Source organism: Takifugu flavidus, chromosome 7 (genome assembly GCF_003711565.1).
Source record: "Takifugu flavidus isolate HTHZ2018 chromosome 7, ASM371156v2, whole genome shotgun sequence".
In the NCBI taxonomy this organism is placed as follows: domain Eukaryota; kingdom Metazoa; phylum Chordata; class Actinopteri; order Tetraodontiformes; family Tetraodontidae; genus Takifugu; species Takifugu flavidus.
In genome coordinates this window covers 13945783-13960037 of record NC_079526.1, presented here as the reverse complement: position 1 = coordinate 13960037, position 14255 = coordinate 13945783, and the positions used below count along the sequence as shown (strand labels likewise).

Here is a 14255-nt window from a genome sequence, read left to right as displayed (position 1 = left end):
ATACATTCTTTTGTCTCCATTCATCATCCTCATTATGCTCCATCTCTAAGACTCCTGCCCTCAGCACAAAACTTCTCTCAGAATGAGTTTGGCTCTCTTCTAAGTCCATAGCTCAGTTATTGCACTGTTCGGGTGTCTATGATCACATCAAAGTTGGCTCAAATGTTGGTTTGAGGCTCGCCGGGACACCTTTTAACATCAAAACTGTGCCCTCTTGATTGGTTTCTTTTAGTTAGTTTACCCATGTATTAGTAATTTAATCATATGGGAGAAACCTCACAGACACACAGTAGAAGCCAAGCATATGATGTTTCCCTTCTGTATCCCTCTGCTCTCTACTGGTTCCTGCTCATTAACCAGCTCCAGTGCCAGTTTTCCAGGTGGTTTCTCTCAAAGGAATTACTTTAATGAGTAAGGAGGCTTTCTTCAGACATTTGAACTATTTCCATGCTGAGCAATGTCGCTGCAATCCTGGGATGTTTAACCAGCAAAGCTGAGAGCAACAGCTGTAATCTTAAAATGGGAAATCCTACAAATGGGTTTTGGGGCAGCCCTAATTGCGGCGCTCTTGAAGGGAGACTTGGTGGAATTGCTCAATGATTAATTTATTTTTAGTTCAACATTTTCAGGGAAGGTGAAATTTTCTGCTGTACTTGGACCGAATTCCATGCGATGAGGAAATATGAAAGGGCAACTGGAGTGGTTCCTGGCATAATTGTCCAATCAATTTTTCAGAAATGAATGGTACTCTAGGACATGGCTTCAACTTCCTGTAGAAATGGTCAGGTTCAGTGGGCTGGAAAGAAAGAAAGAGAAAGCAATCGACCAACATATTTTTATTTAAGTAAAACCCTTAAATAAACCCCTTTTTTTGCAAGGATTTGCTTGAAGGTAAAACTTATAAGACTCCATGTGCTATTCTAGAAGCCCTTCTGTTGATATTTCAGTCTTCTGCTTTCTTTTTTTATGTTTTACATCTCATGTTTTACAAACTCATCTATATTCGGCTGGGGATTCGTTTTTCCAAAAACTTTGTTGTCAACATGCCACCAAATGCACTGGAGCTACAAATGAGCTTGTGACAATTTACACAATTTGGTCCACGTTTTTGCGTGACAAGCATTTTATTTCCCCTAATGACCTTGACTCCCAAGAGAGAGCTGAAGAACTGGATTCTGCTTTAATTAGGTGAGCCTGCTGACAAAAAGGAAGCACCAAAGGTAGAAGGCAGATAAAAGACAGGGAGGAGGAATAGGAGGATGAAGGTGGGGGTGTGAAGGAGAGGAGATAATGAGAGGCAGAGGGACAGAATGAAAGAGTACAAGAGGAAGAGAGTGTGTCAAGAATCAGGGGGTGGGGACAGCGGTGGTGGTGGCAGGGGGGCGCTCGCCTGCAGCTCCCCCATGGTGTGATGTCACTGAATCTTTCTCACCATGTTTTCTTACAAAGGACCCGGTGTTGAGGCCTGTGTTGGTAGCGTGCCAGCTAATGTGTCGAATCAGGGGTTCTGCAAACCCAAATCATTGAGCCAACAGAACCTTTTCAGCTGAAGCTCTGTTAAAGAACTATAATCACATTCAAATGGCTCTTGCTGTCATCATAACTACGAATTTGCCACTGCTGTTACTTGCTTTAAACTCGTACAAGTGTGGAACAGGATGCAAATTGGGATAAATTCACCTATTTTGAGAAAGAGCCCATTATTCAAATGAATAAAATGGCTTACATTTCTCCTGGTGTCATGTCACAGACTGATAATTAAAGGCGAAACCCCTGTTGATTTAGCACTCTCGGTACAGTCACTGAACAACTGCAGCAGGAGGGTGTATTTCTGGAGCAATGGACCTTCAGAAATACTAGTATTTGCTTTTCTGATAACAGGCTGTCAGACAAATGGACTCATGCTCCAAAACAGCCTTTTTATTTCCAGACTGGCCTCTCAAAAACAATTGACTGTCCCCGTCTGTTAGTTAGTGCTGTTGCCAACTGCTGGTTGCTAATCCTACAAACTGCCGCACTCAAAAATGGCTCCTGTATAATCACATTCATATTAATTTATACTTACGGTGCACATAGCTGTGATTACGTTTATATATCACACAGCAGAAGTGTCATCATCTGCTCAGAGACATGGTGTTGTAAGCTGAAGAGCTGGTGGTTTAGGGAGGTATTCTGCCATCTCATTGATACAGGTGATACACTTTCTTACCCCCATCTTGTCTGATATGCTGCATCTGAATATATCTCATCAAATCTGATACAAGGTTTTTAATAAGTGTATTATTTTACTGTTGTTCTGAGTAAACATGAGAAAAGCATGTGTTGCTGTGCAGCAGAGTGTTGACTGAAGTCATACCTGTCCTCTTGCCCCCCCCCCCCCCATCCTTCCTTTTGTCTGACAGAGACGGTGATGGATACGAGGACAGCGACAGCCGAGCTTGGCTGGATTTCTTTCCCTGCCAATGGAGTAAGAACAGTATGCTTTGCAAATTTGTGTGTGTCTGTGTGTATAATGGGGTGGGATGGGGGGGGGGGGCGCCTTAGGGAAAGCAATTTGACTACACTTACAGTGTTCCATTAACAAGTCTGTCAAAATTGTAATTACAGTTGCAAGGTGACACCAATTAACTGGTGTTGATGGAGAGTAGGATAGGCTACAACAGAACAGACTGGAGTAGCACCTTCTACGAACAGATGTGGATTATGAAAGTAACTAAAATTCTGTTGTTGTTGTTGTTGTTGTTGTTAAGTTATGGTTTTCCTTTTAAAGGACCAAACCACCTGTAATCATAGTTTAGATCTGTGGAGTTATACAGCTCTCGAATGAAATCTAGGGGCTACTACTGCTGTGTGTGTGTGTGTGTGTGTGTGGTGTGTGTGTAAGCTGAGTGGCCCTAATTGTGATGAATGGTTGTCCCTGTCCAGAAGAGATTGAGGTAGAGGAGAGAAAACGAAGGGAGTGAAGAGGTAGGATATGAGAGAGGGGGCCGAATAGATGGGAGGGAGGGAAAAAAAAGTTTAATTTGTGTCAGATCTCAGTAAACCCATTTATCATTTTAACCTCTCCACCCTTGCTCTGCTCTTCCCAGTGGGAGGAGGTGAGCGGTTATGACGAGAACCTCAACACCATCAGGACGTACCAGGTGTGCAACGTGTTCGAGCCCAGCCAGAACAACTGGCTGCTGACCACTTACATAGACCGGCGGGCGGCGCAGCGCATCTACGTGGAGATCCGCTTCACAGTGCGCGACTGCGCGTCCATTCCCAGCGTTTTGGGCTCCTGCAAAGAGACGTTCAACTTGTACTACCTGGAGACCGACCGCACCGTCTCTGAGAGCATCAAAGGGGTGGAGTACTGGGCTAATGCCCCTTTTCTGAAGGTAAGTTCTCCAGAAATGATTGACTGTTATCCTGCGACGTTCCTGCATCAATGTTAAAGATCTGACTCATAAAGCACCTTCAGCGTTCAGTCCCGGTCATCCCCTCGTTTAGTCACTGATGGCGGAGGCTGACTCAGGGGCCTCCACCTGCTCCTGGCGAGCATCATTTATACACCACAGACGCAGCATCAGACAATTCAATACATAGACCACGGGGGTGAGAGATCGAACAAAAAGGCCTTCTCCTCGCCAGAGCAGCCATTACTTGTTTTTACTGTTGCTCCCCTTTAATTATTTACAAAGCATCAATAAGATATACCTACTTAAAATTGGAGCCAGTTGCTTCGAAAAAGATAAAATGGATGAATAATGCAGTACATTTTAGAATGGTTGTGTTAAAACAGTAGGAAATATAGTTACAATCGGGATAAACAAGAAGATCCAAACCCTACAGAATAGCATGATGAGCTCATTTCTATAAACAGACCAGGAAATGTTGGAAATCTCTTATCTTGAATGAAAAAAAACATATAAATATAAGACATCTTTATATTTATTTATTATTTAAGACATCCTTCATGTCTGTTGCTTTATCTCCGCCTGTCATTTAGGTGGATACTATTGCGGCTGACGAGAGCTTCTCCCAGGTCGACTTCGGGGGCCGGCTGATGAAGGTGAACACAGAAGTTCGGAGTTTTGGGCCGCTGTCCAAAGGCAGAGGGTTCCACTTGGCCTTCCAGGATTTGGGTGCCTGCATGTCCATCCTGGCTGTCCGAGTATTCTACAAGAAATGCCCCAGCGTAGTTCAAAACTTTGCCTATTTCCCAGAGGTATGCACGTGAGCGACGGCACGAGGCATTCACACACACACACACACACACACACACACCCCGGCGTGTCCGGTTTCATGCTCGCGACTCTTCGCAGACGCTGACCGGAGCAGAGTCCACGTCATTAGTCATCGCTCGGGGAAGTTGCATCTCCAACGCCGAGGAAGTGGACGTGCCCATTAAGTTGTACTGCAACGGGGACGGAGAGTGGATGGTTCCCATCGGCAGCTGCAGCTGCAAGGCGGGTTATGAACCAGACAACAGCAACGTGTGTCGAGGTAAACCGTTCTCCTTTAATTAGGCTGCGCTAGATTCAAATTAGCTATAAAAAGCAGGCGCAGATGCCGGCCCAGATCCTGGAATATCCCGAGATGATGCCACTTTTTATTCTTTTTCTGTTTAAAAACTCTTTGATGACGGCGCCTCAACAAACACTGTTATGCCACACATACTTCACATTGTTTTGAGGGGAACTTTAACAAGGCAGCGTGACAGAAAATCAATATTTGTCAAGCGTACATCTCGTTAGCAAGTGCGCTACACGCAGCAGGAGGACGGCGCGCCACAAAAAAACACGACGGAATTAAACAAATGGAGACAACGCCGGTTTTGACGTTGAATGTTTTTGTGTGGCAAACATGAAACAAAGTCGCATTTAAATGAAACACATCGAAGTATTTTCAATAGTTGAGCCCGGGATCAATGCTAAAAGAAAATATACTGTATCCTGAGTCAAATCGGTGTATGGGTATTGTGAGCAAAGGAGCAAATATGTCATTTTTGGCAATCACAGCTGAATAACCATGCGTGTAAATATTTTCTGGAGGGTGCAACGTACGATATTCCATATGCTAATATTAGCGTGCAGACTTGGAAGAACAGAAATGACTCCTCTTCCAACAGCGTTCCACATATCTCAACCTCTGTTTCTTCCTTTTTAAAATCTGGCCTCCTTCCCCATTTCCTTACCAAAGTACTTCCCATTATTGCTTCTCCTTCGTGTGTGAGTGGGGGGGCAAGTGGGCGCGTGTGCTTGCTTGATGTATCTACATATGGGGAAGTGATAAGTGAGGCTCCTTCCTCCAATGTTAATTAGTTTAGCATGTTCCAGACAGATTAGTCCATGGAAAATTAGTCTCCAACTGTCAGAGTGTGTCCTGGGGAGATAGCGGGGTGCCACCACGGATGGATACACACACCCCCCCCCCCCCTCCCCAGTTGATGTGGACACAGCAGTAAAAAGCAAAAGATTAAAGGTTTTCATCAATAATACCTGTAGTTGCAACTGAATAAATATTTTATCTCCTTTCTTGGTGTCAAAAACAGTCTGTGTTTGTACATAAGACGTTGGGGATGAATTCCAGGGTAACTTTGGTCTGACTGGCTGCAGACAGGCCTGACGGCTCTCCGATTGGTCCAGTCGTCTCCGTGTCTCATTTAAAGCTTTTGAACTTAATTACTGATCAGGGAGAGACAGTTGCCTCTGACTCCAGCGAGCTGGCTGCGTTTTACTCGGCTCTTCTGTCTATCCAGCAATAACAGCATGGCGGGGCACTGGTGTCACTGGTAGAACAGATGGTTTTTGTGTGTGTGTGTGCCTGTGTGTGTGTGTGATAGAGAGAGAGGGACAGCGAGTCTTATTAATTTACATTCATTTTACCAAAAACTTGAAATGTACAGCAGGAACACAGAGAACAACAAATAAAACTCAAGTTATGACTCTCAAGAAGAAATTTTAAACCCCATCAGCTTATACCACACACACACACACACACACACACACACAGACACACACAGACACACATGCCCGCACACACAAGAGCAGCCACACTGTATGACTCCACCTTTCTTTCTTTCGCCATCCTAATCCCAAAATAGCTGCATGAATTTAAACCTGATTTCAACGAATCAGAGATCGGTTTGCGACTTTGTGATTAGTCAGTCAGTTGATTAGGAAAAATCTCACACGGCAAAAACAGGAAAAAAAAACGAACAGCGGGCAGCATCTGCGGGGGCAACCGTCATGAAGGCTACATGCATGCAGTTGGTAGAAGACCATTGCCGTGCACGCAGAGAGGGAAATAGAGGGAGAGGGAAACTATAGAGAGGCTACTGAGAGGTTTGTAGAGATCACTAATCCAGGGAGGGAGGGAGGGTCGCCATGGTGACAGACTCTGTGTTTATGAGCAAGGTTGTTGAATAAATGACCTTGACAGACCAGATGTCTATCTGCCTATTCGAGCCACATGCTTACATGCAGCGATGTGGCTGCATGGAGGGCACACACACACACACACACACACACACACACACACACACACACACACACACACACACACACAGAATATGAATAGATCTATGGAGAGTATTGTTTTTTTCTTTGCATGATTCCAAGGCTAAGCTTTTGTTAGATCATTTAATCGTCAATCTTCCTGCTCGGGTTATTATATTAAAGTAGTCCACTGGAAATGCACCAACATTTTCCCTGATTAATTTTTCCGAAAACTGTCGCGCTCGTATCTGCTCATGCAGAACATGAAGGGTGTGTCGCTGTGTTATCGTCATGTCATTTCAGTAAAACTATGGGATACTTCCTAAACTTGGACACAACCATGAAGCCACAGTATTTATTCTTCCCTCGAGAACAGCAGGAAGCAGAAATGTTGGAAACAGAAGTTTACTGATTGTTGCACGATGAGGAGCTCTTTCATTTAGCAATGTGAGTTTTCATTTTAATGAAAAGAACCTTTGAAGAACCTGGACGAACACAGTCACCATCTTCAGCAACATCTGCGTGTTTATCAAAGTCTTTAACGAGTCTTTCTCCCAGCAGCTTGCTGGCTGTTTTATCTTGTTTCATATTTACGGATTCCACCAGCTTCCTGTAGTAATGGATCTAACAGTTTTGGTCTCTATGATGAAGTGAACATTCATTACAGGAAGGAGGAAGAATGGTGTAAACAAAGTGCTAAAGATAAATCAGAAAGAACAAAAAAACCATTAAATAATAAAATCCTGGGCTTTTGACAAAGCGTTTGGGTTTCTCGCTTCACAAGCCAGTGTTTCCGTTTGTCCTGGCCGCACGAAAAGGCACATAAAATCTCAGGTGTAAACTAAAGTGGACTGTCTGGGGTGTTGTGTGGTTAAGTGGCTCGTGTAGGCCGGAGACGTTTTCACTGCTTGTGTATCTTCTGGAACTTGGAACGATGGAGGACGTCTTTTATCTCGTCCTAACAAGAGTGGAGTTGAAATGCTGGATGAAACACTGCGCGTCTTCTTCTTAGGCAAGCTGAGAAACAGCATGTCGTTTGCTTCCCGTCGTTAAACGAATAAAGTTTGGAAAATGGGGGACAACACGTTTAATAATTCATCCGGGCGATACTCTTCAGGCCGTAAAGACGCTGGAGAATGTGGACGTTTTCAATCCAAATAAAGGCAAATAAATGCAGCTTATAAATACATTGTTTCCTCCACTCTCTCCGTGTCTTCAGCTTGCCCTCAGGGAACCTTCAAGTCGTTCCAGGGGGCCGGATTATGTCAGCAGTGTCCGCCCAACAGTCGCTCCACCATCGAGGCCGCGACGCTCTGCAGCTGCCGCAACGGCTATTACCGTGGAGACATGGACCGACCTGAAGACGTGTGCACCAGTGAGTCACACCACCACACTGAAAGCCAACACACACATTTGTCAGAGGCACACTTGAGTGCGATTATACGACCCCTCAAGGTGATTGAGACGCATCTGCACATTTTTGTATATTAGAAACACATCAGCACTTGATGCCACCAAAAGTCCAATATTTCCTCATTGAATTATAGACCAACTTCTGCTTTGATTTATGATTCCAACCTTAATTTTATGCCACGTATTTCGGATCGTTTCTGTCCTTGTTTTGGGGTTTAGGGAGCAGTAAGTAATAACAGTGACACAATCCTCAGGCTTCCCGTTGAAGCGAATTTGTGTTTAGTGTGTTGCAGAGGCTGTATTGCTATGCAAGACGAGGCACAGCGTTTGAAAAATGCTGCCTCTCGGTTCCACAGAGAGATGGTGTAAGTAGGCTGAGACATGAATCATTTGGACCCTCGCTGCAGCAAGTTTCACATGGTGAAAGTGTGTGTGTGTGTGTGTGTGTGTGTGTGTGTGTGTGTGTGTGTGTGTGACCTGGATACTTCTAATATGAATACTCGGTTTCATTCACGGGTTGTGTTAAGACGATACACATATATGAATTTTCTACCACGTCTGAGATCCAAAATGCAAAACATTATTTATTTATTGTTGTTCCACGTGGAATTAAATATCTTACATCTGGAGCTCGTTCTGCTTTTAGCATTGTAGCATTTTTAGACGGCAGGTGGTACATTTGTCATTCACGAAACACAAACAAACATAAAGAACATAAAATTCAAATGTAAATATGTAAATTGACCATGGAATCATTTATTTTCGTGACATCCTAAAGTGTCACCTTCCAGCCTGGCGTCATGAAGAATAATGAGTAAGTTACAACCCCGACTGCAGCACACTTATCAAAAATAACGACATTAAACACAAGCAGTTACTGTTTGGTGTTTTAGCGATAGAGTGCAAAACAAGCTGTGGAATTCCGAACATCTTTTGAACCCACCACCAACCACAGACACTTTTTTTCGATACCACCATGAGGCTGTGGGGATAACTTCTCCCGACATCAGAATAGTGCGTGCAAAGCCTCAAACTACGGTGGGAAACTCTGGAATTCATGCTGACAGAAGAAGAATCCTCTGTGGATGGGTGTCAGAATGTCTCCCGACACAGCCAACGCAAGCAGCTTCCACTGGCACGTTGCATTCAAGGACAAATGCAAACGGGAGTTTTTCAAACGTCTTCAAGACTCACAAAGAGAACTTGGGTGTAGGAAGAGGCTTCAGTGTATTTTCACGAGGTCTTATATAAAATCAGATCACTGAACTGGAAGAGTGAGCGTGCGGTGTGTGTGAATATTTGGCTGACAGAAAATCATTCCCTCACCACACCTGATGGGCTGCTTAGGTACAGAGGTGTGTGTGTGTGTGTGCAACATACACGCGTGTGAGTCGTTGTTTATAGGCCTGACTGTCAGGACGTAAGCCACTCATAATACACCAAAGAAGTACAAAGCGTGTCACATTTAGCGGCGCAGACCCCTTTGAAGTTCAGAAATGGCGTCTATTGTTGCGTCAGAATTAGCATTTTTTAGAATGTGGTTATCGTCCCGTTTCTCCTGCAGACAAATGTGCGTTCGCTGTGAACTCTGCCGGTGTCTGGCGCCGTAAAAAGAATTTGCAATTGTGCTAGTCAGATCAAAAGCGAGTTGGAGAATATCCGTGTCGACACGCTGCGCGTGCCGTTGGTGGCGTGCGATGGGATATTCTGCTGCGGGAGTTATGGCGGGACAGAGCGGCTGTCGCCGGCATCCATATTCCGCAGGGCTGCTCCATATGGATTTGTGTCTCATTTGCCCTGTTGCGAGGTTAAATATGCACGTGGGTGTGTCTGAGTGTCACCAGTGTCGTGATGGGTGCGTGCTGTCAAGGCCGAGGGACCATACGAGGGTCAACCTTGGAGAAAGGGTCCAGCGTGTATTTGTAAAGCTAAACACACCAATTCAGAAAGGCCTCAGGGTCGGTCCTTTTGAGTCTTAAGTATCAAAGAATGTCATTCATACAGTAAAAAGGTCATCTTTGTCCATTTTATGGTGAGTTGTTAAAGACTTAATGACATTTGTTCTGTAAAAAACACATATTCTTAAGACCTCCTACTGACAGATAATTCTGTTTTTGATTAAAAAAGATAAAGTCACATGTGCTTCATACAGTAATGTGGCGTGATGCCTTCATTAATATCCACATCGCTAGGTAATGCTGCTCTTTGACCTTTAACCCCCCCTCTCCTAGGCGTCCCTTCAGCTCCTCGCAACGTGGTCTCGGTCATCAACCAGACCTCGGTGCTGCTCGAGTGGCACTCCCCGCGAGACACCGGTCACCGTGACGACCTGTCCTATAACGTCTTGTGCCGCCGCTGCCACAGCGCAGAGCGCCGCGCGTGTCAGCCGTGCGACGACAGCGTGAAGTTCGTCCCGGGCAAGCGAGGGTTAAAGGAAACCCGGGTGGAGATCAGCAAGCTGCGCGCTCACACGTCCTACACCTTCATCATACAGGTTTGTGGTGTGAAGCACGGTGGAAGAAAGTGGGTTTTTAAACCTTTGATTGACGTGACGCGTTGGACAAAGACACTGTCGCGAAGATTGTCACACAAAAACACGAGTTAATGTGCGGGCTGTGACGAGCGCCGCTACATGAACACGAGCAACGTGCAGTCCATCAAAAATCACCCTTTTATCTGTCTTTTCTTTCCTTTTTTCTTTCTTTATTTATTCTCAGCAGCTACTATTGACGCCCACCCTGCCAGGTTTTAGGCAGAATGGGCTGTGATGCCTTCACTGGCAGGTAGACCACCAGGCAGGCTCCATTTTGGGTGAACAGTGAAAACAGAGAACACTGAAAACAAAAGAAAAGCTGATTTAATATCACCGAGTCAGAACAGGGACGATCATTACAGATGCGAAGCTTAGTTATCAGAATTTATCACATTTATATGGTGATTGTTCATTAAAGGAAACAGGTTGGAGTAAACGCCTGTCCTGGATGACCTCTTTTCCAAATGTATTTATAAGAGACCCAATAAAAGTTAAATGATTCAGCTCTTCATTTACTTATATTGTTCCTCCCATATTTGAATCCTCATATTTTTGGGAAGTGGAGAAAATGTGAAGGGATAATAAAACAAACAACAGTATGAAAGTATAGCTGGCAGAAAAGCCATTAAGCTAGCATCACTAATTACAATGCCTGTGTTTAATGATTCACTATGACTGAAGACATTGTTTCAACAGTCCAAATGATTAACTGAGTCCATGACAAACACTATGTGACAGCTAATTAAGTCACATTTAAAATGCCAATAATTGTTTCTTTGTGTTGTCGAGAGCAGGAAGATAGTGAGACCTAATGGTTTCCAGAGGACACCGGGTGTCCCGAAATGATCAAACTGCTGGTGGATTTGGCCCAATAAACTGGGAGTTTAAAATGAGGCCTCAGAGAGCACAGCTGGACTGTTAATGTCTGGATTTCCTTAAGCTTCATATATTTTTTCCCTTCATCTGGAGCTGAGAACAGTGAACTCACCACATATAAAACTATTTTAAATCTAAGGACTCATTTTAGACCCAGATCATCTGAACACATCAGCAGCAGATGGAGTGTTTTGGACTCAAAGTGGAGAGCATGAATTAACCAGCCACACGGATGCAAAATGGCCGCTCTGCCCCTCATATTCAGCACTTTTACCGGTTGCTCCCTTTTAACCTGCCGCGCGTGAAAGGCCATAAATGGCACCAACCACAGTATATTTTAAAGTTTGCTTTATTTGACATGTTATAATCCCAAATGACAGGGCACTAACTCAAGCTGACCTTTGCACTTTATTCTCTACAGGCAACCAATGGCGTCTCCAACAAGAGTCCTTATCCAGCCCAGCAACTGTCAATCAACATTACAACCAATCAAGCCGGTAAGTGTGGAGCACAAATGCGACGTGCTTGTGCAAGCATCTGTGTACAGCTTTGTAAGCATACCCTGGGGCAGAGAGGATTATGCTGGCTGGGGGGATAAAGGAAATTGAGCCACAGCTTTTTAATTCATAAAAGATGTTAGAGGCTTGTCATCTATCTCCCTCTGTCTCTCCCCACACTGTCTTTCCTGCACATTTGCAGCTTTTATCCCTTTTCCTCTCTCGCCACTGCCCCCCCTCCCTTCTTTTTCACAGTTATTCCCTCTCCTGGCCTTTCTGTCTCTGTCTCAGTCTTTGGCAGAATAATTCTTTCAGAGACCATAAAGCGAGCTGAGTTAGTGCTCCATTAAAGTTTTATTGAGACCCGGACGCTTTATTTAGACACCTGACTAAATTTAGGGTTAAAAGCTGCTTCACTTGGATGGAAAAAAACATAATTTACCGCAATGACAGCAAAGCGTGCTCATTTCTCATGATCCGCCGTCCGCTCCTGCATTGAACTACTCCTGCATCACCTGATTCTGATTTATATATCGGACTTTTTCTGATTCCATATTTATTAAAAGAACTCGGATCAATATTTCCCAAAAGTTCTAATCGATTTTATAGCTGAAATGATGTGTTTAGACACACACGGCTCATAAAAGCCCAGTTCTGTTCCTTGAGTCTGGATCCTTAATTCAACATCCTGTAAGTTACAAAGTATTTCTGATACTTGTTGCAGGTGGAGAGTCACAAAAGAAGCCCAGCATGAAATAAATTACCGCTAACAGCTTCTGGCTCCTAAATTATGACCAAAGCTACATTACAGGCATAACTCATGTTTCCCATCAGAGACAAGTGTTGTAATTTGTTTTCTTCAGCCTTCAAGAGAAAACATTTGTCCCTCCGGGTGTGAATAATCTTTTGAAATATGTCGCATTACAATCAATATTTTCATATTTATGTCTGTCGAGCCTGTAGGCAGATCTGTTAACTTTCTAATTGGCTGAGTGTACTTCTGTGCATGTGTGCGTTTGTGTTTTCCAACAGCGCCGTCCGTTGTTCCCATAATGCATCAAGTGAGCTCAACGAGCCGCAGCTTCTCGTTGTCATGGCCACCGCCTGAACAGCCCAATGGAATTATCCTCGACTACGAGATACGATTCTATGACAAGGTAGATGGAGGTGATAGATGTCTGCGTGTTGTGTTGTGTTGTTTTTTGCTGTTGTCGGCCAATAATCCATCGGAGATGATTAAACGCACAAATCGATGAAACCTTAAAATCCGCCATTATCAAGGCTGTCAGCGAGGAACAGCACGGGCCACCGCGTCGTCCCGCTTCTCACTCCTCATAACCCCAAAACAAAGCTGCCGCTGATGTGTTTATTGACGACAGACGATAAAAGATTTTGTGACTGAACAACGACGAATGGAAGCAAGATGGGCCGATCATTAATAACATCGCACACGTTAGCTTAGCATCAGGACTGCAAACGACTAACCAGGCTCTCAAAAGCTTCCATCTGCACCTTTTAGCAGTAAAGGTTGATTTGAAACGTCTTATTTTTAGTGCACAAATGAAAGCATCGACCACTTTTCACTAACGGAGTCACGATTCCTTATTCCAGCTGTGATTTTTGGACACCCCCCTGTGCTGATATTACTAATTCAGTCGGTATAAAAAAAATATTTCTTGGTCCTTTTTTTTGCTTTTGCGATGCTCAAAAAGAGAGTGTGTCCATCCGCACGTATCCTCCTCAGTGATGGCATAAAAAGAAAGTCATGGACTTGATTTATGCATAATTCAGAGATACGTTAAACTACAGTTCAGGTATTCATAGTTGAGAAATGGAACCTTCTCTTGCACAGCATGTAACATGAAAGCATGAATGACAGATAGCATGATGATGTCATCCACTTTTTGGCTTCAATATGAGCGATTTCAAGTTTCCCATTTCCAAAGTGTATATTTGTGTGTCTGTCTGCATCGTTCTTGCAGCTCTCTTGTCGCAGGATCACATCATCTGGATGGTGTCCCCCCCCAATCACAGCCTCGGAAAGTGTCTCCACCAAAAACATGGTCCACCATTTAAAAGTGTTTAGGTCCAAAAGAGAAAAAGCTGCCACGACGCGATAAACAGCTTATTTCTCTCGATATATCCTGCATCTTTCGAGTCCTAGAAGCCATTTCTGTCCTGTTTGCTGAGCAGCTTAAAGACACAAAGACATCAGCATCAATTTTACCCACAAGTGGAGGCTGTTGAAATCAAAACTCTCGCGTCGCCTTCACTGTGACTGAAGCAATCAGGCCTCCAGCTGTAACGCAGTAGAAAAGCTCTCGATCTGAACTGTAAGTCCAGTGATGAGAGCCCGTGCGCAGGATATGAACTTCCGTAGCCTCTGATTCAGGGGCTGAAACGTGCACAGCCTGATTGCTTTCCCATCTTAGATTGCTACTCGAGGGAGAGGGA

At 44.2% G+C, this 14255-nt stretch overlaps 1 protein-coding gene across 1 annotated transcript in view; it reads left to right on the top strand.

Annotated features, from left to right (window-relative positions):
* The window catches only part of LOC130528886 (ephrin type-B receptor 1-like), a 50091-nt gene that overhangs the window by 15749 nt on the left and 20087 nt on the right, over window positions 1-14255 (top strand). Inside the window, exons 2-9 of the mRNA XM_057038700.1 lie at window positions 2403-2467; window positions 3090-3380; window positions 3992-4210; window positions 4308-4488; window positions 7702-7857; window positions 10127-10389; window positions 11726-11801; window positions 12834-12958. Of these exons, the coding sequence (XP_056894680.1) occupies window positions 2403-2467; window positions 3090-3380; window positions 3992-4210; window positions 4308-4488; window positions 7702-7857; window positions 10127-10389; window positions 11726-11801; window positions 12834-12958 (1376 nt within the window). The remainder of the gene's footprint in view (window positions 1-2402; window positions 2468-3089; window positions 3381-3991; window positions 4211-4307; window positions 4489-7701; window positions 7858-10126; window positions 10390-11725; window positions 11802-12833; window positions 12959-14255) is intronic.